This window comes from Homalodisca vitripennis, chromosome X, assembly GCF_021130785.1.
Source record: "Homalodisca vitripennis isolate AUS2020 chromosome X, UT_GWSS_2.1, whole genome shotgun sequence".
Classification (NCBI taxonomy): Eukaryota; Metazoa; Arthropoda; class Insecta; order Hemiptera; family Cicadellidae; genus Homalodisca; species Homalodisca vitripennis.
In genome coordinates this window covers 100,590,594-100,608,894 of record NC_060215.1, presented here as the reverse complement: position 1 = coordinate 100,608,894, position 18,301 = coordinate 100,590,594, and the positions used below count along the sequence as shown (strand labels likewise).

Genomic DNA, 18,301 nt, shown 5'->3' with positions numbered 1-18,301 from the left:
ATATAAGGACCCTGTAGCTATATATTTAATACATTAAAAGCCTGTACCATAATAACTAGGACATTCACAACGTCCAGTTAATACTGAATGCCAAAATTGTATTTGAACCTCCCCATTAACGTAATGACGTGGTACAATGTAAAAGGTGCCAGCGGCATGGCCATACTAGTCTTATTACTGTCATCCAAACCGTTGTGTAAAATGCGGTTCTGATCATGCTACTACTGGTTATAAAAAAATCTACAAATGCTCCACCAAATGTTTGCTATGTGGTGGAGAGATCTAAGCAATTTACAAAGTATGATCTGTATATAGGAACTTAAAAAATAAATCTTTCTCACCTCTAAAGCCGAGTACGAAGAAAGCACTAGAAAATTACAAAGCTGATACATGTTTTCAAAACCTAAATCCATCTGTATCACAGGCCCAAGAGTCTACTGTAACACTTGCATAATCCCTGTCTTATTCTGTGGTATCATCGGGTCGACCTAAGCTTGAAGAAAAACTAAATTGATATCAAGCATTCAACGGATTTCTGAAAAAATTGAAATACTTATATGTCAACAAGTCCAAAAAAGGTACCTTCATTAACCTATTGATAACCGTCGTCGCAAAATTGAAATGATGAATTTTGATAGGACTGGAATGCCAATGGCTTGGCTCATCATAGTCCAGGTGTTAAGGATTTTATTTCTATGCAAAAGCATGCTGGTAACTGAAGCCCAATTCACATAGGTCATGGCATCCTGAGTATGCTCATGCACGTAGCGAGGTCCTCCAGTGAAGCTTGATAGCAGCACTACCATCTTACCCAGCTGCGTTGACTGAACATCAGATTTTCTTTTGACATCCTTCAAGTGAATATAGTCTTCACCTCTCGACGTTTTTTGATGATTCGAATAAAGTTCAGACGTTCCGTTTCTATTTTTGTATACATATCAACCAATTTTTGGTTGAGGAGATTACGAAAAGTAAATAAGGTTTTCGCCTTCTCGCTTCATCAACATATAATCGTAGAAATCATCTGCAGACACAGTTTTCTTAGGTGGTGTATTAGTGTTTGCGTCACGCTGAGGGATACTGATTCAATTCCCATGGCATATTATCCACAGCAGAACATAAGAGGATACCAGAAATCATTCGCACGATGGAGCTCACTGATTCTTATCAGTTTGTTGTCCCTGGTGTGCAGAACGATGTCTCGCTTTTTAAATACCTAGTCAACAATCAAGAAAGCAACTTCGTTAGTGGCAGGAGTAATGTAACGTCCCCTGTGAGCACTCTAAGGCCTTATTCTGCACTTTTTTTATCTTCCTAGAAATTTTGTAGATCTTCGAGGAAAAAACTCAACAGCAGTTTTGAAGTACTTGATATAATACTTCAAGTTCTTTCGTTCATGAAGAATTTTCTGGAGCTGGCCTACCAATGTTGATTTGACATTTTGAAAGTAACCATAGCGAATGTCTCTTTCATGGCATCATCACAAAAAAATATATCTGAAGAAACGACGGCTGCTACGGTGTTTTAAGCATCAACCATAGTCTGTGGTAGACCTGACCTTGTCTAAGCTAGTATATTATGTCCCTCTTTCATCTCTTAAGCTTGAAACTTCATCATTTGGAATAACCATAATATTTTCGAATATTATTCAGAAAATGTTCACTCAGGGTTTTCGTGAGTGAGAGAGGCCGTGCAATGGTTCAGGATATTATTCAACGGAAGGAAGTAAACCTTTCCGTTACTGCAGCACATGTCAGGGCTCTCGTCCTTCCATTTTACAACACATGAATTGGAAGTTGACAGTTTTTACTGTTGTCCAATTTTTACTGCTTTTTTATTTTGCATATTCATTTTTTGGGTCATACTTGTAACCTGAATGTACTGTCCATGGCTGTATCTTTTCCGCTGAACACATTTCATTACATTTTACTACATCTTCGCGATTAACCTGAGAATTATTTTCTTAGTACTTTTTTAAAGCCCTTCTATGGATTTCATGTTGGTTTTTGTTATACTTTTGTACAGACCATCTATGAACATGACGGTGATTCTAAGTATAGGTGTGAACACATTTTATGTTAACTTCGAGGTGGCTCTCCGTATATTTCTTAACCGTATTTCTATTAATTGCAGGGTGACTCTCTTTATATTTGTTAATTAGCTTTCTGTTAAATTTAGTACAGGTAGTATCTCCTGTAATTCTTAGAGCTTCCCTGTTGAACATGTGTTTGACTGTATTTTCAGCAGTTTTCCTTAGTAGTTGCTCCTTGCGAACCGAATATATGAATCGTTTCCTATGTTTTTTAGATTTATGAGTTGAATTCAATTTTAAAATACGCTCGTCTGTACTGAGATCAAATGTAGATTCTAGGTTTATGGGATTAAACTAAGCAAAAATTGGTTCAACTTATTCAGATTCGGGAAAAACAACTTGAGATGGCCTGGTTGAGAAAAATTGATTTGAGAAAGACCATGTTCAGCACAACTATCTTGTGACCGGAAAGCTGAAAGGAGTGAGTTGAAGCCGAAGCTACTGGTGAAACAAGGTTGGTGGATTGCTCACAACGGATAGGTACACAGAAGTGATTTTCCATGCCATCACAAGAGAACTTAAATCTTTTAACCCCCTCTAATTTCTCTCCACATCAGGCTTTTAGCTTCCCGTCACAAAACAACTCAATACGTTGCAAGGGGACATCTCTGCAGCCACCGTGAGTTCACAGAAATTACCACAGAAGTAGGTTTTGACATCTCAGAAATATATTTTTATTTACCACTACAAGGAATATTATTTGTTATTGGTCAAAGTTGTCTGTGCGCACAAAAAACAGCAATGAAGCTGTACCGTGGATGGTATGTATGATGGATAGTATGAGTGGAGAAAAGGCAAGCACCGCCCCTCGTGATCTTTATGACTCGCTGAGGAACACCATAAATTCCTACAGTTTTTAGAGCTATTATTACGGCACAATTAGAAATACGGAAATAACAATAAACTGCTTAAAAAGTACATAAACTAATTATGTAACAAAATGTGATGTCAGAACAGATATAAAAAACGATAAACACAATCCTGTTAATGAAGTTAAAGAGCCTTGACCTAAACTGAATCTAAAAAGAATTGTAAGAAGTGGATTGAAAGAACCAAATTATTTAATAAATATTTATTAGAAAAGTTGAAATACGAGTTTGCAGATATCTTTTAACATAAACAAACGAAAAAAGCTGTATAAAATAAAGGGAGCCGGATTCCCAGAAATGTAAAGGACAGTAAGTTTACTTAAATTGAAATGGAAGAGATACTACGAGCAAACTTGGTTGGTTTGAAAGTTATGAATAAGGAAGAAAACCTAGAAGTAGTGGAGTGAAAGAGAAATTGCTCTTCAAATAGAAGGCAGAAAACTCAGAGATACGGCAATAAGCAATGAGCACTAAGCATGACTGGACGATTAGCGATCAGAGCGTCTGTCTGTACTGGTCAGGACTTCAGTGAGCTACGTTGTATCTACCATCATTGTGCAGGTTGAGGCGGAGTGCGGGAGGGCAGGGTTTCTCAGGTGTCATGGTAATCAATATAGGTCATAGTCTTTATTGTTACTGCACTGACCTTGTATATTAGTCTTACAGAGAGCACGTGATGGTTGAACACTAATTTTTATATTTTACTGTAACTAAAATTGAAAGAATTCATCCACTAAACATTTATTCACGTAAAGACTTATTTCAAATCTAGGGAGACTGAATAAAAATATTCAAATGTTTTTAGCCTTAAAATGATGATTTTTCACAGTAGGCCTAAGTAAGCTACAAGTTAAGTTATTGAAGTTCTAAAAGTTATTTTTGTACTAAAAGTAATACTCAGTTGGCAATTGGATATATATATCCATTGCAGGCTGGCACCTTTTTTTTAGGCACTGGACTATTTGGATCGCGATGAAATTTAGATGTCAGTTTTCGTGGTTATACAGCTTTTTAGTACCGATACAGGACAAAATACTTGGAAAATATATTTTATAGTGCGTCGAACATCTGATGAGAAACATTCCGTAAAACCCGTAATGTTATTTCGGTTAGACTTTACCCGTAGGAATTTACAATGCGTCAGAAATCGTGTTTTGTGAGTTAGCCATGATCGAGGACGAATGTTTCTAAACCCATTCTTAGTGACACCTAAGATCCGTGATATGGTTTTTGAGATTTCGTGGTGAGTGAGTAAATCAGAGGTATTTGAGCTTTATGTATATAGATTATCCATTGTATACAAAAGAAAATAATGCCGAGAAACGTTGCTTGCAAAGAATCTGGAAAAATTAAATTAATAATATTGATAAAATTAATTTTAATACAGATTCAAGACAATTGAAGAGACTGTTAAAAACATAAACAATATGTGGTTTCAGGAATTCACGGCCACAATTTTCCGTAATGAGATGAGTCGATGTAGAAGGTGATCAAAAGGATTAAATCAACATCCAACCCCAAATACTTCCTATTTCTAAGCCTTACAGGTGAAAAGTAAAATATAAAATGTAGAGTTGTTTGCCAACCATTTTAACGTGTTCAAATGGCACTCTGTAGGCAATAATTGTGATGAAAGCCCTGCATTAAAGGAATTCTAAGAATGAACTAACGAGTTTTCAATGCCGATAAGCTCTTTCACACATTCGGAAGTGAGGGAAACAATAAGAGAGCTGAATACTGAACATAGTCCCGGTTATGACCTCATTACGGGAAAGGAATTATTTTCCTAAAACTATACTGTTAAATGACATTTTTTGACTTGCGTACATGCCACCTTAATGAAAGGTGTGAATATATCTGTAACATACTTCAGAACTAAATTTAAAAAATTGAATCTGGAGTTCTGCAGGGAAGTGTATTGGGCCCCTTTTTTGAACACACTCTTCCCAGCAGACATACTAATGAATCAAGCGACGTTAACTGCAACGTTTGCAGATGAAAAAGCACTAATCAAAATCGATTTGTGGCTTCACAGATCTTGTAGCTTTGGAAGAAACTCATATCTCTCTCCTAAAAATCAATTTTTACAGTTTACAAGTAGTTGTTTTGAAACCTATCTGGAAATATGGGATTCAACAGCGGAGCACTGCGTCTTTATCAAAAATGAAAATAATTCTACGTTTCTAATCCAAAGTGCTGATAACAATACTTCAAGCTCCACGGTTCGTTTCAGATACGGTGATTCACAGAGGCACAGCAATTGCATATATAAAAGAGGAGATCTCAAAGTTTAGTTATCTAACTAAGCCTGAGGCCATCAAAATCATTTTGATTTAAATTTACTGGGTAATAGTAAACCTGTGTATAGATTTAAAAGCAACTACTTTTTTATTCAAGTAATAGTTTTAATTTCTTTATGTCGATTAAGATCTTTGGACACTCACATACCATTGCTTTTTTAGTGTATAATATTTACTTGTTGTTTAAGTTTTATTAAATAGATTGTTGGTGCAGCACGTGATAGGTGACAAAATTAATCAAGAATGATTGTTAACTGTCGGACTTCAATACTTCCAATAAAACTAAAATGGCCGTTATACTGTTTATACAGCTTAGTAGGCGAGGTTGTGAGAAGATTGAACGGGATTTCAGTTGTGGTGATAAAGATAATAATCCCTTGTTGCATTAATACCTCAACTTGTAACAAGCTCATTTTACTGTTATCAAAAGTGTTTTACTTCATTCTAAAATTTCATGTACAAGTAGCAAACAATATTTGTTTGTTTAAGTGATATTATTTGAAAATAATATTCTTTTAAATCAAACTGTCACAAGTACATTAGCAAAAGTTGGTGTGGTAAAATAAAATCTAGGGTTTTCATCCAAATTAATTCGATGTTATTTATATAATTCAGTAACAAACAATTGTATGTAAAAACAAATTTCATAATTACTTACCGTTCAAAACTTGACATAGTAAGAGTTTCAAATGTTTCCAATAATGTCTTTTGATAGATACCCATTTAATTGTGAATAATTTATTTTCAAATTTATTTGTACATGTAGAAGGAGTTGAATATACTGCCTGTTGTATACTAGTATACCAGTTTACAGACTGATTTGTTATATAAAATGGACACCGCACATTAACAAGTAACAACCTACGTGATTTATTATGCTGCTTGCGCAGTGTTAGTGTTAGTCTAAGCACAAGCTTAATAATGCATTACAGCTTCAACTGCCTGTGAACCACATACTTATATAAATTACTTTAAATATAAGAGTATAAATATTTAGAGATTAGGCTGTGTAAAACTAACAAATACCTGTTTCATTCCTCTTAAACTTTACATTTGTTAGCGTTAGCAAATAAATTGCGGTCTTAACCAGAGATTATAAATAATTTAAAAAATGGAATATTATTAATAATATTTGTTCGATTTGTTCCATGCTACAAGTCAGATGATTGCTTGGTCCTAGACACAGAAAAACTATTGCAGAACATTCTCATCAGATACACCACATAATCATTTTACCTTAAATACCAACAAGTTAAAGAACGACCGAAGACCATCATATGCGATATTACGTCCTTCCACATGATTTTACAAAACATTCCTGCATCACATACCTATATGACATAATACTTCTCGAGAACCTATCGTGCAGGCAGAATGTATTACTAATGTTAACGACGCCCCATTTTAACAGTTGAAATATGAAGCGTAGATAAGTTTTTAAGCATCTAATCCAAAAAAATCTCGATGGTGTTTTTAAGGGAACTAATTGATGAATAATGCGGGCTAGGCACATAAACATGTGATAAAACCAACAGTCAAGTATCATTATATTAAAAAAAAACATTTAATTATAAAAACCGATTAGAACAAGTTACTTAACAAAGCTTTACAAACGTAAAAATAGACTTTATATATACATTTTTATAAAAAAATATATACTATAAAAAAATAAGTTATTCCTAAATTATGTTTTCAGAATTTAATAGTCAATGTGCTCTAAAATGGACAACAAACAGTAAAATAGATTATCAATTCTTACTACAACAAACCAATGGTGATACAATTTTAGAACTCACATATTTATGGTTCCTTGGTGAAGAAATTCTAAAATCTAAATTATAAATTTTAATATATGCATTCTAAAATCTTATGTTTCACATTTTAATTTGTTTTGATGATTTAGTTTGCAAGAATTAGTGTGTCACTCAAAATTTACAGTTTTTCAAAATTAAGAAATGAGATCTTTGCTAATATCTGCAAACATATCTGTGAAACATTTTGATATTCTCCATGTTTTTTGATCTACGTTACGGAAACACTAATTTGAAAAAAGGAAATAGAAACCAATTAGCAGTACATAAACACTTGTTGGAATTTAATTATTATAAGAAACCAAGCTCGTCAGGCATTAAGTTAAAAAATTCCCAAAAAACCTACTCAGAATAGAAAATGATTTATTGTTCAAAAACACCTTAAGATATTTTTGACTAACGAGGTTTTATATTCATTTAAAGAATTTATGAAGATATAAAAATATTTAAAATAAAATTTGATCGATACCGTTGTTTTTTGTATAATTTTGAATATAGTTATATACATTATACAGGGTGAGTCAGAAATATGGTAAAATATTTTAAGATGTGATTCTAGAGCTAGAAATAAGAAAAAATGTTATATAAAGGTAGGTCCGGAACCGCTCCATTAGTGAGTAATGGCTGGCGAAATATTCTGCTTTGTTTTCAGTTCACCTGGTGAAATTAAGTGATTCTGAAATGTTTTGTTCTTACTTTTTAACTGTTGTAGTGTGAACAGAAACAGTTTTGAGAAAAAGTGTGAAATTTTCCAAAAATCTAATAACAAAAATACCGTCTTAAATGTTTGATGTCCAATAACATTGTTAAATGTCCAATAAACAAATTGTTTTTCCTAATACAGATTGTAGAGAATTTAATTCTGAAAACAACTATAACATGCAAAGTTAACTAAATGTGTACAACAAGTTATGAAATTGACTCCTCACTTATTACACTACACAGCAAACTTTTGCTGTTCTCTGCTGTTTTGTAATAAGGAATGAGTATCTGGTAACAGCTGGTGAAAAACAAACAAATTTTTAGCTCAAAATGTTATTTTTAAATACAATAAACATAATATGTTTATTGTATTTAAAAATAACATTATTATACAATAATATATTATATATATATATATATATATATATATATATATATATATATATATATATATATATATATATATATTATCTACAATCGCTTTAAGTCTCACCGGAAGATTAAAGATGATGCTCAAAATGACCTCCGTTGTTCAAAATGCACGCGTTCAGGTGTCTTCTCATCGAGTTTCGGACCCGTTCAAAAACTCCAGGTGTCTGCTTAATGGTTTATATTCCATTATAAATGTTTAATCGGAGTTCTTCAATGGTATGTATTGGGGAAGAGTAAACCAATGTTTTTAAATGTCCCCAAAGGTAAAAGTCCAAAGGAATTAAGTCCGGTGATCTTGCTGGCCATGAAACTGGTCCACCTCGGCCTATCCATTGATTTGTGAAACTCTCATTTAGGTGTCCACGAACAGCCAGAGAGTAGTGCGCAGGTGCCCCGTCATGCATAAACCACATGTTTTGGCGCAAATACAGACGTACATCATCAAGCAGGTTAGGTAGCTCGTCTCTTAAAAATTTCAAGTACACCACGCCATTAAGCCTGGGAGGAAGCACGAATACGACTAAATGAACTGCTGAGATTCCAGCCCAAACATTTACTGAAAACTGATGTTGTGGGCGATTAGGTTTGATAGCATGAGGATTTCTGTCTGCCCAAGTGTGGTTGTTATGGAAGTTAATGATAGCTGTTCTTGTAAAGTGAGCCTCATCGGTAAACAAAATTGTATTTAAAAAGTTTGGATCAGCACATTCCCAGAAGACATCGACAAAAAGCAACACGGGGAGCGTAGTCTTGTGGCAAAAGAGTTTGGACATGCTGGAAGTGGAATGGGTGTAACTGGTACTCATGTAGTATTCTCCGAATACTAGATTGGCTGGCATTGAACTGTAGTGACAATTCTCTGGTGCTCTTTTCAGGATAATCAGAAATTTAATTAAGAACCAACTCTTCTAATTCAACAGTCCTACATGATCGGGTGATGCCTGCATTACTATGCTCCGAGGACTTCAATGAACCTGTTTCAGATAGGCGTTGATGAATAGTTGCAAAAAATCTTGCGCTTGGACACCTGCGGTTAGGAAAGTTCTCTTGATACAGACGTCTTGCTGCAGTACTATTGCAGCGTCCCAAACCATACATTAAATGCATGTCTGCTAATTCAGAGTTTGAATACAAAAAATATTACCTTCCATTTTTAATAAATGAAACCCACAACACAAAATCACTAATAAAATGGATGAAAATAACTGGTTAAAATACTTAATACAAACACACAGTATCTTTACAGTTTGTTGTTTTGTTCAACAATTAGTTGACATATGTCATCTAATAATAAATCCCCAGCTGATTATTTATTATTAAAAAAAATGTTAAAACCGCTTTTGTTTAAACGATTAATTATTACCAGCTGTTACCAATCAGATACTCATTCCTTATTATAAAACAGCAAACGTTTGCTGTGTAGTGTAATACGTGAGGAGTCAATTTCATAACTTTTTGTACACATTTAGTTAAATTTACTTATTATGGTTGTTTTCAGAATTAAATTCTCTACAATCTGTATTAGGAAAAACATTTAAGACGGTATTTTTGTTATTAGATTTTTGGTAAATTTTACACTTTTTCTCAAAAACTGTTCACACTACAACCTTTATTTGATTTTTCAGGTAATTTCCGTATAAATCCACCTTATTTGAGTTAAAAAGTAAGAACAAAAATTTCAGAATCACTTAACTTCACCAGGTGAACTGAAAACGACAAAGCAAAATCTTTCGCCAGCCATTAAATGCATGTCTGCTAATTCAGAGTTTGAATACAAAAGAATATTACCTTCCATTTTTAATAAATGAAACCCACAACACAAAATCACTAATAAAATGGATGAAAATAACTCACTAATGGAGCGTTTCCGGACCTACCTTTATATAACATTTTGTCTTATTTTAAGCTCTACAATCACGTCTTAAAATATTTTACCATATTTCTGACTCACCCTGTTTAAACAAAATTATTTTGAATTAGAGTAATCGAAAAATACAGAGTAACATTAAAAACAACGTATGTGGTAATTTCGTCATTCATAAACATCTAGAATGTTTACTGAAACGTTGCTTAGTAAGAATGTTGAACACCGTATTAATTGATATTACTCACCTTGCCGGTAGGCTTTGTTTTATCTTAATTCCTCATCTACGTTTCTGTCTGGAATCCTCGCTATATCGTTCTAGAAGGTGAAGGTCACACCAACTCTGTAATTTACGCGCGCTCCGTTTCCTGCTCAATAACCAGGCGTTAGTATAAAACAGATAGCCGCACTTAAACGGACAGTTTACTTCAGCTGTTTCCAACTCCACGGATTCACAAGGCGAAAGATGAGGCTCTTGGCGGTCCTCTTGTTTGCTCGTGAGTTACATGGTTTCATAAATTACTGATAGCTTATCAATAAATTAGATTTTTGTATTGAAAGTGATTTGTATTAAGACTTCAACAAATTCATAACTTATGACGAAAAGTTGAAAATCATCTACATTTATTATAATGATTCATTGAGTTGCAGAATATAATAGTTACAAAGTTAAAATATTTCTGAAACAAAAGAGCTAATGTTGGCTTGAAATTTGATATTCAACTTGTAGCTGGTTTTGAACATTAATTGACTACATATTAGTTATATCTTTTAAAATCCCGTTTCTAAAAAACCGTTTATATGCAATGGAACATTTCAAAACTTATACACAAGATATAACGTTTTCAATCTTGTTATACCGTTATCTAAATTACTACCATAATTATAATTTCCACGATGTATTCTTATATCATTAAAATCGTTAAGTAACATTTCTCTCCATTCAAGAACTTTATTATTTCACTTAAAATACTTAGATAATTTTAACTTAAATTAAATGCTAAAATTTAATTGATTTTAATGTAATTCCTTTAAAATATGATAAGTTACATAGCTCATCCAATGGTTCGTCTTGTGGATCCTTATTACACCTAGGTTAAGATTTTTCAAGTCCATATTAGTTGATAGTGTGATACGTGCTTTTTGTAGTGTCATGTTTATACTGCATTTTAAAATAAATTAATTGTTCAGCACTAAAGAAAATATTTTATTAAACTAAATATTTATGACTTTTTCAGTAAGAGACGTAGAGCATACAAATCCCAAGTGGGAAAATTTTTAGTTTTTTTGGTTGTTAAATATGGTTCCTATATTATTACATTAATATAAAAATAAATTTAGTTTAAAAAGTACGAGTTATGTACTATAATATGTGCTCTTAAAATGATGACATTACATTAACAAATGCGTTTCTCTCAGTAAGTTAAATATAGATTAGATTTCATATTACTGCAGATTTATTGTTTACCTTTATTTAGTTTGGATTGAAAAGAAAATGTTTTTTTTTCTGAAAGGCATGATGTAGAATTGTTGTTTATGAAATATACGAATGCGGGATTACTAAATATTGGTATTGGTCTAGAAATTCTTCTTCTAGCTACGTGGTCTATCTAACAAGGATTTACTCAAAAGCAAAGCTGTGTGTGTGTGTGTTTCAAACTTGACATCTTAAAAGCTACCACCAACTTAGCCTACTGTCTGATAACTCTTGAGAGCTTTTTGGTGTCTTTCACGTTCCAACTTGAGGCCAAGTAACTTAATACTCAACCCCAATTTGTTTTCACTCTGGTAACTCTTAAAGTATTGTCTTGTGTTTTGACCCTCTACTAACAATAAGAGTTGCTTAAATTCTGGTAAATATTAAAGTGTATGGTGTTTCTAGTGTGTGTAGCCCTAGTGTGGGCCCAGCAACCTTGCCCCGGCAAGTGTGGGGGCGAGTGGATGCCGGTGTGTGGCCTCAACAGCAAGAAATTGCTCCGAACTTTCCGCAATGTATGCGAGCTCAGCGACTGGAACCGTTGCAACAAAGGAGGTTAGTTCTGTATAAAACATGGCTGTAATCATATAGGGACAACTGAAGGGTTCACTGACTTTGATCTACATGAACGGAATGGATAATAAAACAATGCGAGTTAAATCTCAAGTACGTGTCTATAATTTAAAATGTAATTTTATTTTAAGCAAGTAAAGTCTTAACTATGAAATTGCGTATAATATGTGCCGTAACAGAAGCATCAGATAAATAATCAACATGCGATTACAAACTTTTAAAAGGATACAATAATATTAATATTAATTATTTACATATGAAGCTAGAATATAGAAATGTTGAAGGCTTAAATGTACAGGCAATGTTATCACTTGAGTGTGTGGTGTGAGTCCTTCGCTGAAATCCGCCGCATCTCCCTTGAAATGTTGAATATATCCGATGATCTCCTGACTGGTGACGCATGCTCGGTGAAGGAGTCGTTTCCATTGACCACAGACTCTAGGGACCCAAGTAAAAACCCAATACTACTGATTTATTTAGTTTTAAATTTCTGTAACGCTTATCTTTTGTGAACTACAATGATAAATGTTATGTTAATAAAATGTCACTTTTAGGTCAGTACAGTACACTTTCAACGTTATTTATTTATTTGTCATTTGTAGTTATTCGGAATGTAATTTATTGCAAGGTCATTGTGCTCTATCTTTAATGTATATGCTCATAAATAAATAATTTTTTACAGTTAAACTGGGAATGATGTAATTGATAAAGGAAACAAATACTTCAAGAAAAAGCAGTCTTTCTATGTAAGCCTAATCTCTATTTAGGACCCGGCACAAAGAGACTTTCTTTGTAGTTCGTGAAAGGATCCTTCTTTTAATTTGCAATCGGCAACCCTCATATACCTAAAAATTCCATTTCATGAATACTCGGATATGCGCATTAAATTCAAAAGATTTTTTTAACCACTTCGTAAATATTAACTTAGACCTTACGAGAAAACGAAGAAATCTAAAAATACTAACAGAATATAGGATGGATTTGGTATTTAAGAGAGTATTCAAAATATAATATTTGTTTTAAATTTTATATATACTTACAGTGGAGTGTGAGTGAAAATGAATACTGAATAGTCAGTAACTTAGATCGAGTACTTGACACTTGTATGTTATCAAAAGATAAGTTCATAGATGTTTTAGTTAGCCACTAAAGCATTTGAGCTATATTCATAGTTGTTAAATAGTGATAATTTCTTAAATGATTTGTAAGACAGCAGATGACACCAATGTGAGATTGTATGAATGTGATGAAGACAAAGAATGTGTAAAGTTTGTAGAAGAACAACAATTAAAGACATTTAGTTGTGAGATCATAAATAGTAATAAGCATATTAAAGAAGAAAAGAAAGATACAATTTTTAATGCAGTCAAAACCGAACTCAGTGAATTTCAGAATTACTTTGGTAACAATATAAAATTTGAAACATTTAAAGATGTAAAGTGTGAATTGAAGGAGGAAGAATTGGATGATAACACAAATTCAGAAATACAACGTATTAAGAAACTTGAAGAAGTGTGGGTCAAAATTGAGCATAATGAACCACTTACTCCAAAAAATGATCATAAATGCAATTCTAGTTCAGTCATTGAATTAGTTGGTGAACATAAATTGGTAACAGTACCTTTTCAGAAGCATGCTGAGAAAGTTCCTAAACCGTTTAAAAGGAAACGAAAAAATGCAAATTCTGTAAATCCAGTAATTAAAGTAAAACACCCTCAAACTTTGGGCATTGTTGAAGAAAATAAGTATAACACAAGTGAGGATTGTAGAACTAAGTTGTTAGTAGCAGTAATTCACTTGTAGAAAAAGTATGGAAACTGTAGACCGTTTGATTATTATTTTAATAGTTTCTTTGAACATCAATTATATAACCTAATTGACTTATTACAAAAACTATTAAAAGAAATATCAGATAATTGTGAAAGATTAAGTGTTTTTTCTTTACATAGAATTACAATAGAAGATATTCTACTGGATCATTATTCTTATAGATCAGTTCTGCAAAAGTACAGTAAACAGTTTTTTAAAACGTTTTGTTCCATTGTAGATATATTTGAGAACTTTCATAAAAAATAAATGATTCCAATCATCTAATTAGTTATCCTTACAGAAACTGTTACCCCTGTGTGTTACATGAAGTTAGAAGATGTAAGAAGTAATATTTTGAAGTTATTGATATCAGAAAATTACAATAATTGTGAACATGATGTAATTTTCAGCAAAACTCATATTGTGTCCCAGAAAATGCTTAATATTTATGAAAGATGGTTAGTAAAATACAATACGAAACACGGAAAATTTTTTGTCGTTTTAATAAAATAAACAAAGGAAGTGATTGTATTTTGCAAAGCATTGAGTGTGAGAATACACAACCTAACTGTTCTATTGAGGATAGAAGTATCAAAGTGACTGAAAACTCTAATGCTGTGTCATCAGTTGTGAGTAGTGTTGATGTTGATCACAAAAAGCCAACGTCAAACATAGACTCACAAAGCTTGGATGTACAGGGTTCATTGCAGCAGGATGAACAAACATCTAACAACTTTGAATCTAAGGAAAGTATAGATTTACTCCAAAGCTGCACAAATGGGATGTGTGTCAACAAGCTAACTGAGCGCTGTTGTTTCTGCTTTGATTGTTGTAGTTGTCTAGACTTTTGTCAGGTCGAAGATGATCAGATGGTTGGGAATAAATACATTTCATGTAAAGAACATAAGGGCTTTATTGCCTTTTGGGAAGAAGCTCATACTACGGATTGGCATAGGGTGGTTAAGGATCATGAAATGCCTTATGATCCAGTTTGTTTGAGAAGCAATTATATCAAGAAAGCTTTAATCATATGTGTGTACAAGACCAGGGCATACTGTGGTTTCAAATGCAGGGAGGAGGATTGGAACGAGAGCCATCACAAGACTTGCAGTGGAAGTACAGATCCAAGCCTGTTTTACAGCAACACTTGCTGATCTAAAACTATACATTTTCATCCTTTCTATTTTTTAATAGTGTTGCAAGTTACCTACGTACAGTGTGTTATTTATGTACGTACAGTAAATTATTAACAAAGACATAACCGACACACAGTACGCCAGCATATGATGAAATACGTGTATGCGAAGAAAAGTTATTAAGTAAGAATGACTAAATTTGATATACATAATTTCTAGAAATTAAATAAATTAGAATAGCTGTAACAATTGTAATAACCACATTTATACCATCTCAATTCACCTCGATCCGTCTGTATGTACACGACATGACTGTTGGTTGTTGCCCAGTGCACGGAAATTAATCGTTTTTGAAAACTTGTTTGTACTTAATGTTTGTCTACCTTTTCCGATAACCCAACATCTTTAATGATTATTACACAAATGGATAGGAATGGGTAATAACTGATAAGACTAATGAGTTACTTAGTTGACCGAGTCTTTCAGGTTACCTAAAAACTTAATCAACAGAACGTTCTAAATATTTAATAGTGTTATGGGAATGATGTATTGTATTAACTTGTAGTAACAATCAGACAATATTTTTTAATCACTCCAAATTAATAATTTCACTGTTGTATGTATACGATTATTCACTGTTTATTCACTTTTGTTTGTATTATGTTCTTTTCTATTTTATTGAATTTATGCACCTTAAAACGGGGTTTACCGAAATATAGTGTGAATGTAAAAAAATTATAAATATTTGTTATTTATTAAAAAAAAAAAACACACACACACACATCATATTTTTATATAAGGTGTAAGGAATTAAATATATAATTTAAAAATTACAATATTAATGGTATACAATTATAAAGTGTAAAGTAACAAAAAATAGGGGAGTGTTTTACATGTAAATTTTAATGTAGACTTCACCGAACTTCTTATCTACTACAGCTTTTTGGTCCGTACGGTCAAATTTTCACTACGAACCAAGAAATTTTAATACACTTTTAAGAATTGAAGTACATTTAGAAGAGACAAAAAGAGGAGTCGATATTAAATATTACTAGGCCTTTGAGGATGCAAAATTCATATAGTTAAATAATAATCATTTTACGCTACTTCACGTTTGATCAAACTAGCAAAGGTTTGCAGAAGTTCCACACTAGGGCCTGCAGTCTCCATACTTATTTAGTGGGTTTTTGTCATTATTATTAATATGTAATTAATATTTGTATTTTATGTTCTGATCATTACTTAAGTCCTATAGCCAGTCTACACGAATTAAAAATTAGATAAACATTAACTGAGACTATCTAAAAGCTTTCTCAGAAGATTTTATAGATCGCTATTGATGGAATAAACATAACTTATAATACCTTACATGTATTAGACGTTCCGCAAACAACAACGTAGCTTTTTAAAATTTTCAGGAGACACAAGATTGAATGCTTGTATTCTACGTGAAGATTTATGTATCTTAATAAGCATGGTCCAACGCAATATATTCCAGGTTGTCCAGCTCCAAAGCAAGTGAAATATTGTAGTTTGCAACTTTATAATTAATTGTTAGACGAATATTTCATGTGGAACAAACACGATGAAAGTAAACTTAAAAAGACAATTTCCTCTTTCTACGACCTTTCAATTTTGCGTTTAAAAACATATCGTACAGTACAAATACATTTGAATTATTTGTCGTTTCGTAAAGTAATGTCAACTAAATGTCTTTTCCTCTAATTAAAATTCTCTACTAATTTGGTAACGAAAACGGTGACTTATTAAATCAAATAACAAAAGATTGTAAAAAACACACATACACGTCATCAAAATCAATATTTTTAGAGCTTTCCATGCAATAATATTAGAGAGTAAAATCATGATTTTAGTCCTCTACTACGCAACCTATTTTTGGTGAATTGATCATTACCATTAATTGCTTTAACAACATTTTCATGGGAACTCCCGGAGAAATTAACCACTTCATGAGCTATCTGCTGATGAATTGCTTATTCTAAATTTTCATAGCACCTACCGTGGGACTTGAAATGAAACATGAAATGAAACTTGTCTTTATTAGAGGCAAATTTAGGACTGTAAAGTCCTATTTTACACTTAACCTCAGTAAAATTTATCGTATTTAAACATACAGATACTAATTGAAAAGAGCACGATAACAAAATAGTAGGTATCATAAATATAATTAGCTTATCGACAACAAAATTTAAAACAACAGTATTGGTCGTAAGGTCTGTATGTAAAATAGCGAAAACAAGGCCTTTCATGAGCTTATCTACTGATGAACCTCTTTAACCACATTTTCATAGCACCCCTGCGCGAACTTAACTACTTCATGAACTTATACCCTGTGATTTACTTTAAATGGCTCGTCATTCTACCATTGAGGAACTATCCTTTAATGAAGCACCCTCTGATTAAGAACCATTTCACATACGTATCCATTTTTTTCAATTTTCATTTTACCTTGAACTAATTCATTGTCCGATAACATTGAAACACCATTTTATTTACCTTTCTCGCAATAATTATCGCAACCCCTCAACAGTTAAACTCTGAAAAGTGAATATTCTCAATGCCCATCTTAAATTTCTACAAATGTTAATAATCTGATAAAAGTAATATCTTGAAGAGCCAGAAGCAATCATTTAAAAGTACGTTACTCTGTTACGTAATATGGTACAAACCCTATAGCTTATTAATTTAAAAATTAAATTTATTAGATACAGGTTTCTTTTCAATAAAACATCTTTTGACAATTCATCGGCCAATCAATCAACAACACAAGGCTTGGTATTAATAAGTCCAAGCGGATTCTTCCATATTAATAATTAACTACATTTATAGTTTCATGCTATCCAACTTTCTCCACTGTCTGTAAATTGTTAATCTGATAAGTTAATATGTAAGCTACATTTTGAACTACCAAATGGAGATTTCATTTTCAAAACATTCAAGTGTCCAAACATCTAAGAAGGTTTGATGATTTGTTTCTTTCTTACAGATTACCAAGTATCGAAATTTTCTACCTGCTGATGGTTTCACACTAGCTGCTAAGTAACTTCAAGTTCCTCAAAATTATTTTGTTTTAATGTATACGTCACCTAATAGATTTGTATATTTTTCTAATAAAATATAAACGGAAAAAGAGTAGTATTTTGATTTGATGATCCTAATGAATGGTAAGTACCACCCTCAGTAGTAACGATAAAAATGGTTCAGTAGTCACACTG

The 18,301-nt window shown here is 32.5% G+C and overlaps 1 protein-coding gene across 1 annotated transcript; it reads left to right on the top strand.

Annotated features, from left to right (window-relative positions):
• Positions 1 to 10,444: 10,444 nt before the first annotated feature.
• Positions 10,445 to 18,216, top strand: LOC124369746 (vasotab-like). The gene is made up of 3 exons (XM_046827817.1): positions 10,445 to 10,567; positions 11,953 to 12,102; positions 18,073 to 18,216. Exons 1-3 carry the CDS (start codon positions 10,537 to 10,539, stop codon positions 18,102 to 18,104), a joined length of 213 nt encoding a protein of 70 aa, XP_046683773.1. The 5' UTR covers positions 10,445 to 10,536; the 3' UTR covers positions 18,105 to 18,216.
• The last annotated feature ends 85 nt before the right edge of the window (positions 18,217 to 18,301 follow it).

Bases quoted from the DNA above. Each gene is read 5' to 3' on its own strand.
- LOC124369746 (XM_046827817.1), top strand. From the start codon at position 10,537: ATGAGGCTCTTGGCGGTCCTCTTGTTTGCTC. The intron at 10,568-11,952 runs GTGAGTTACATG...TGGTGTTTCTAG, and splicing joins GGCGGTCCTCTTGTTTGCTC to TGTGTGTAGCCCTAGTGTGG. The intron at 12,103-18,072 runs GTTAGTTCTGTA...TCTTTCTTACAG, and splicing joins GAACCGTTGCAACAAAGGAG to ATTACCAAGTATCGAAATTT.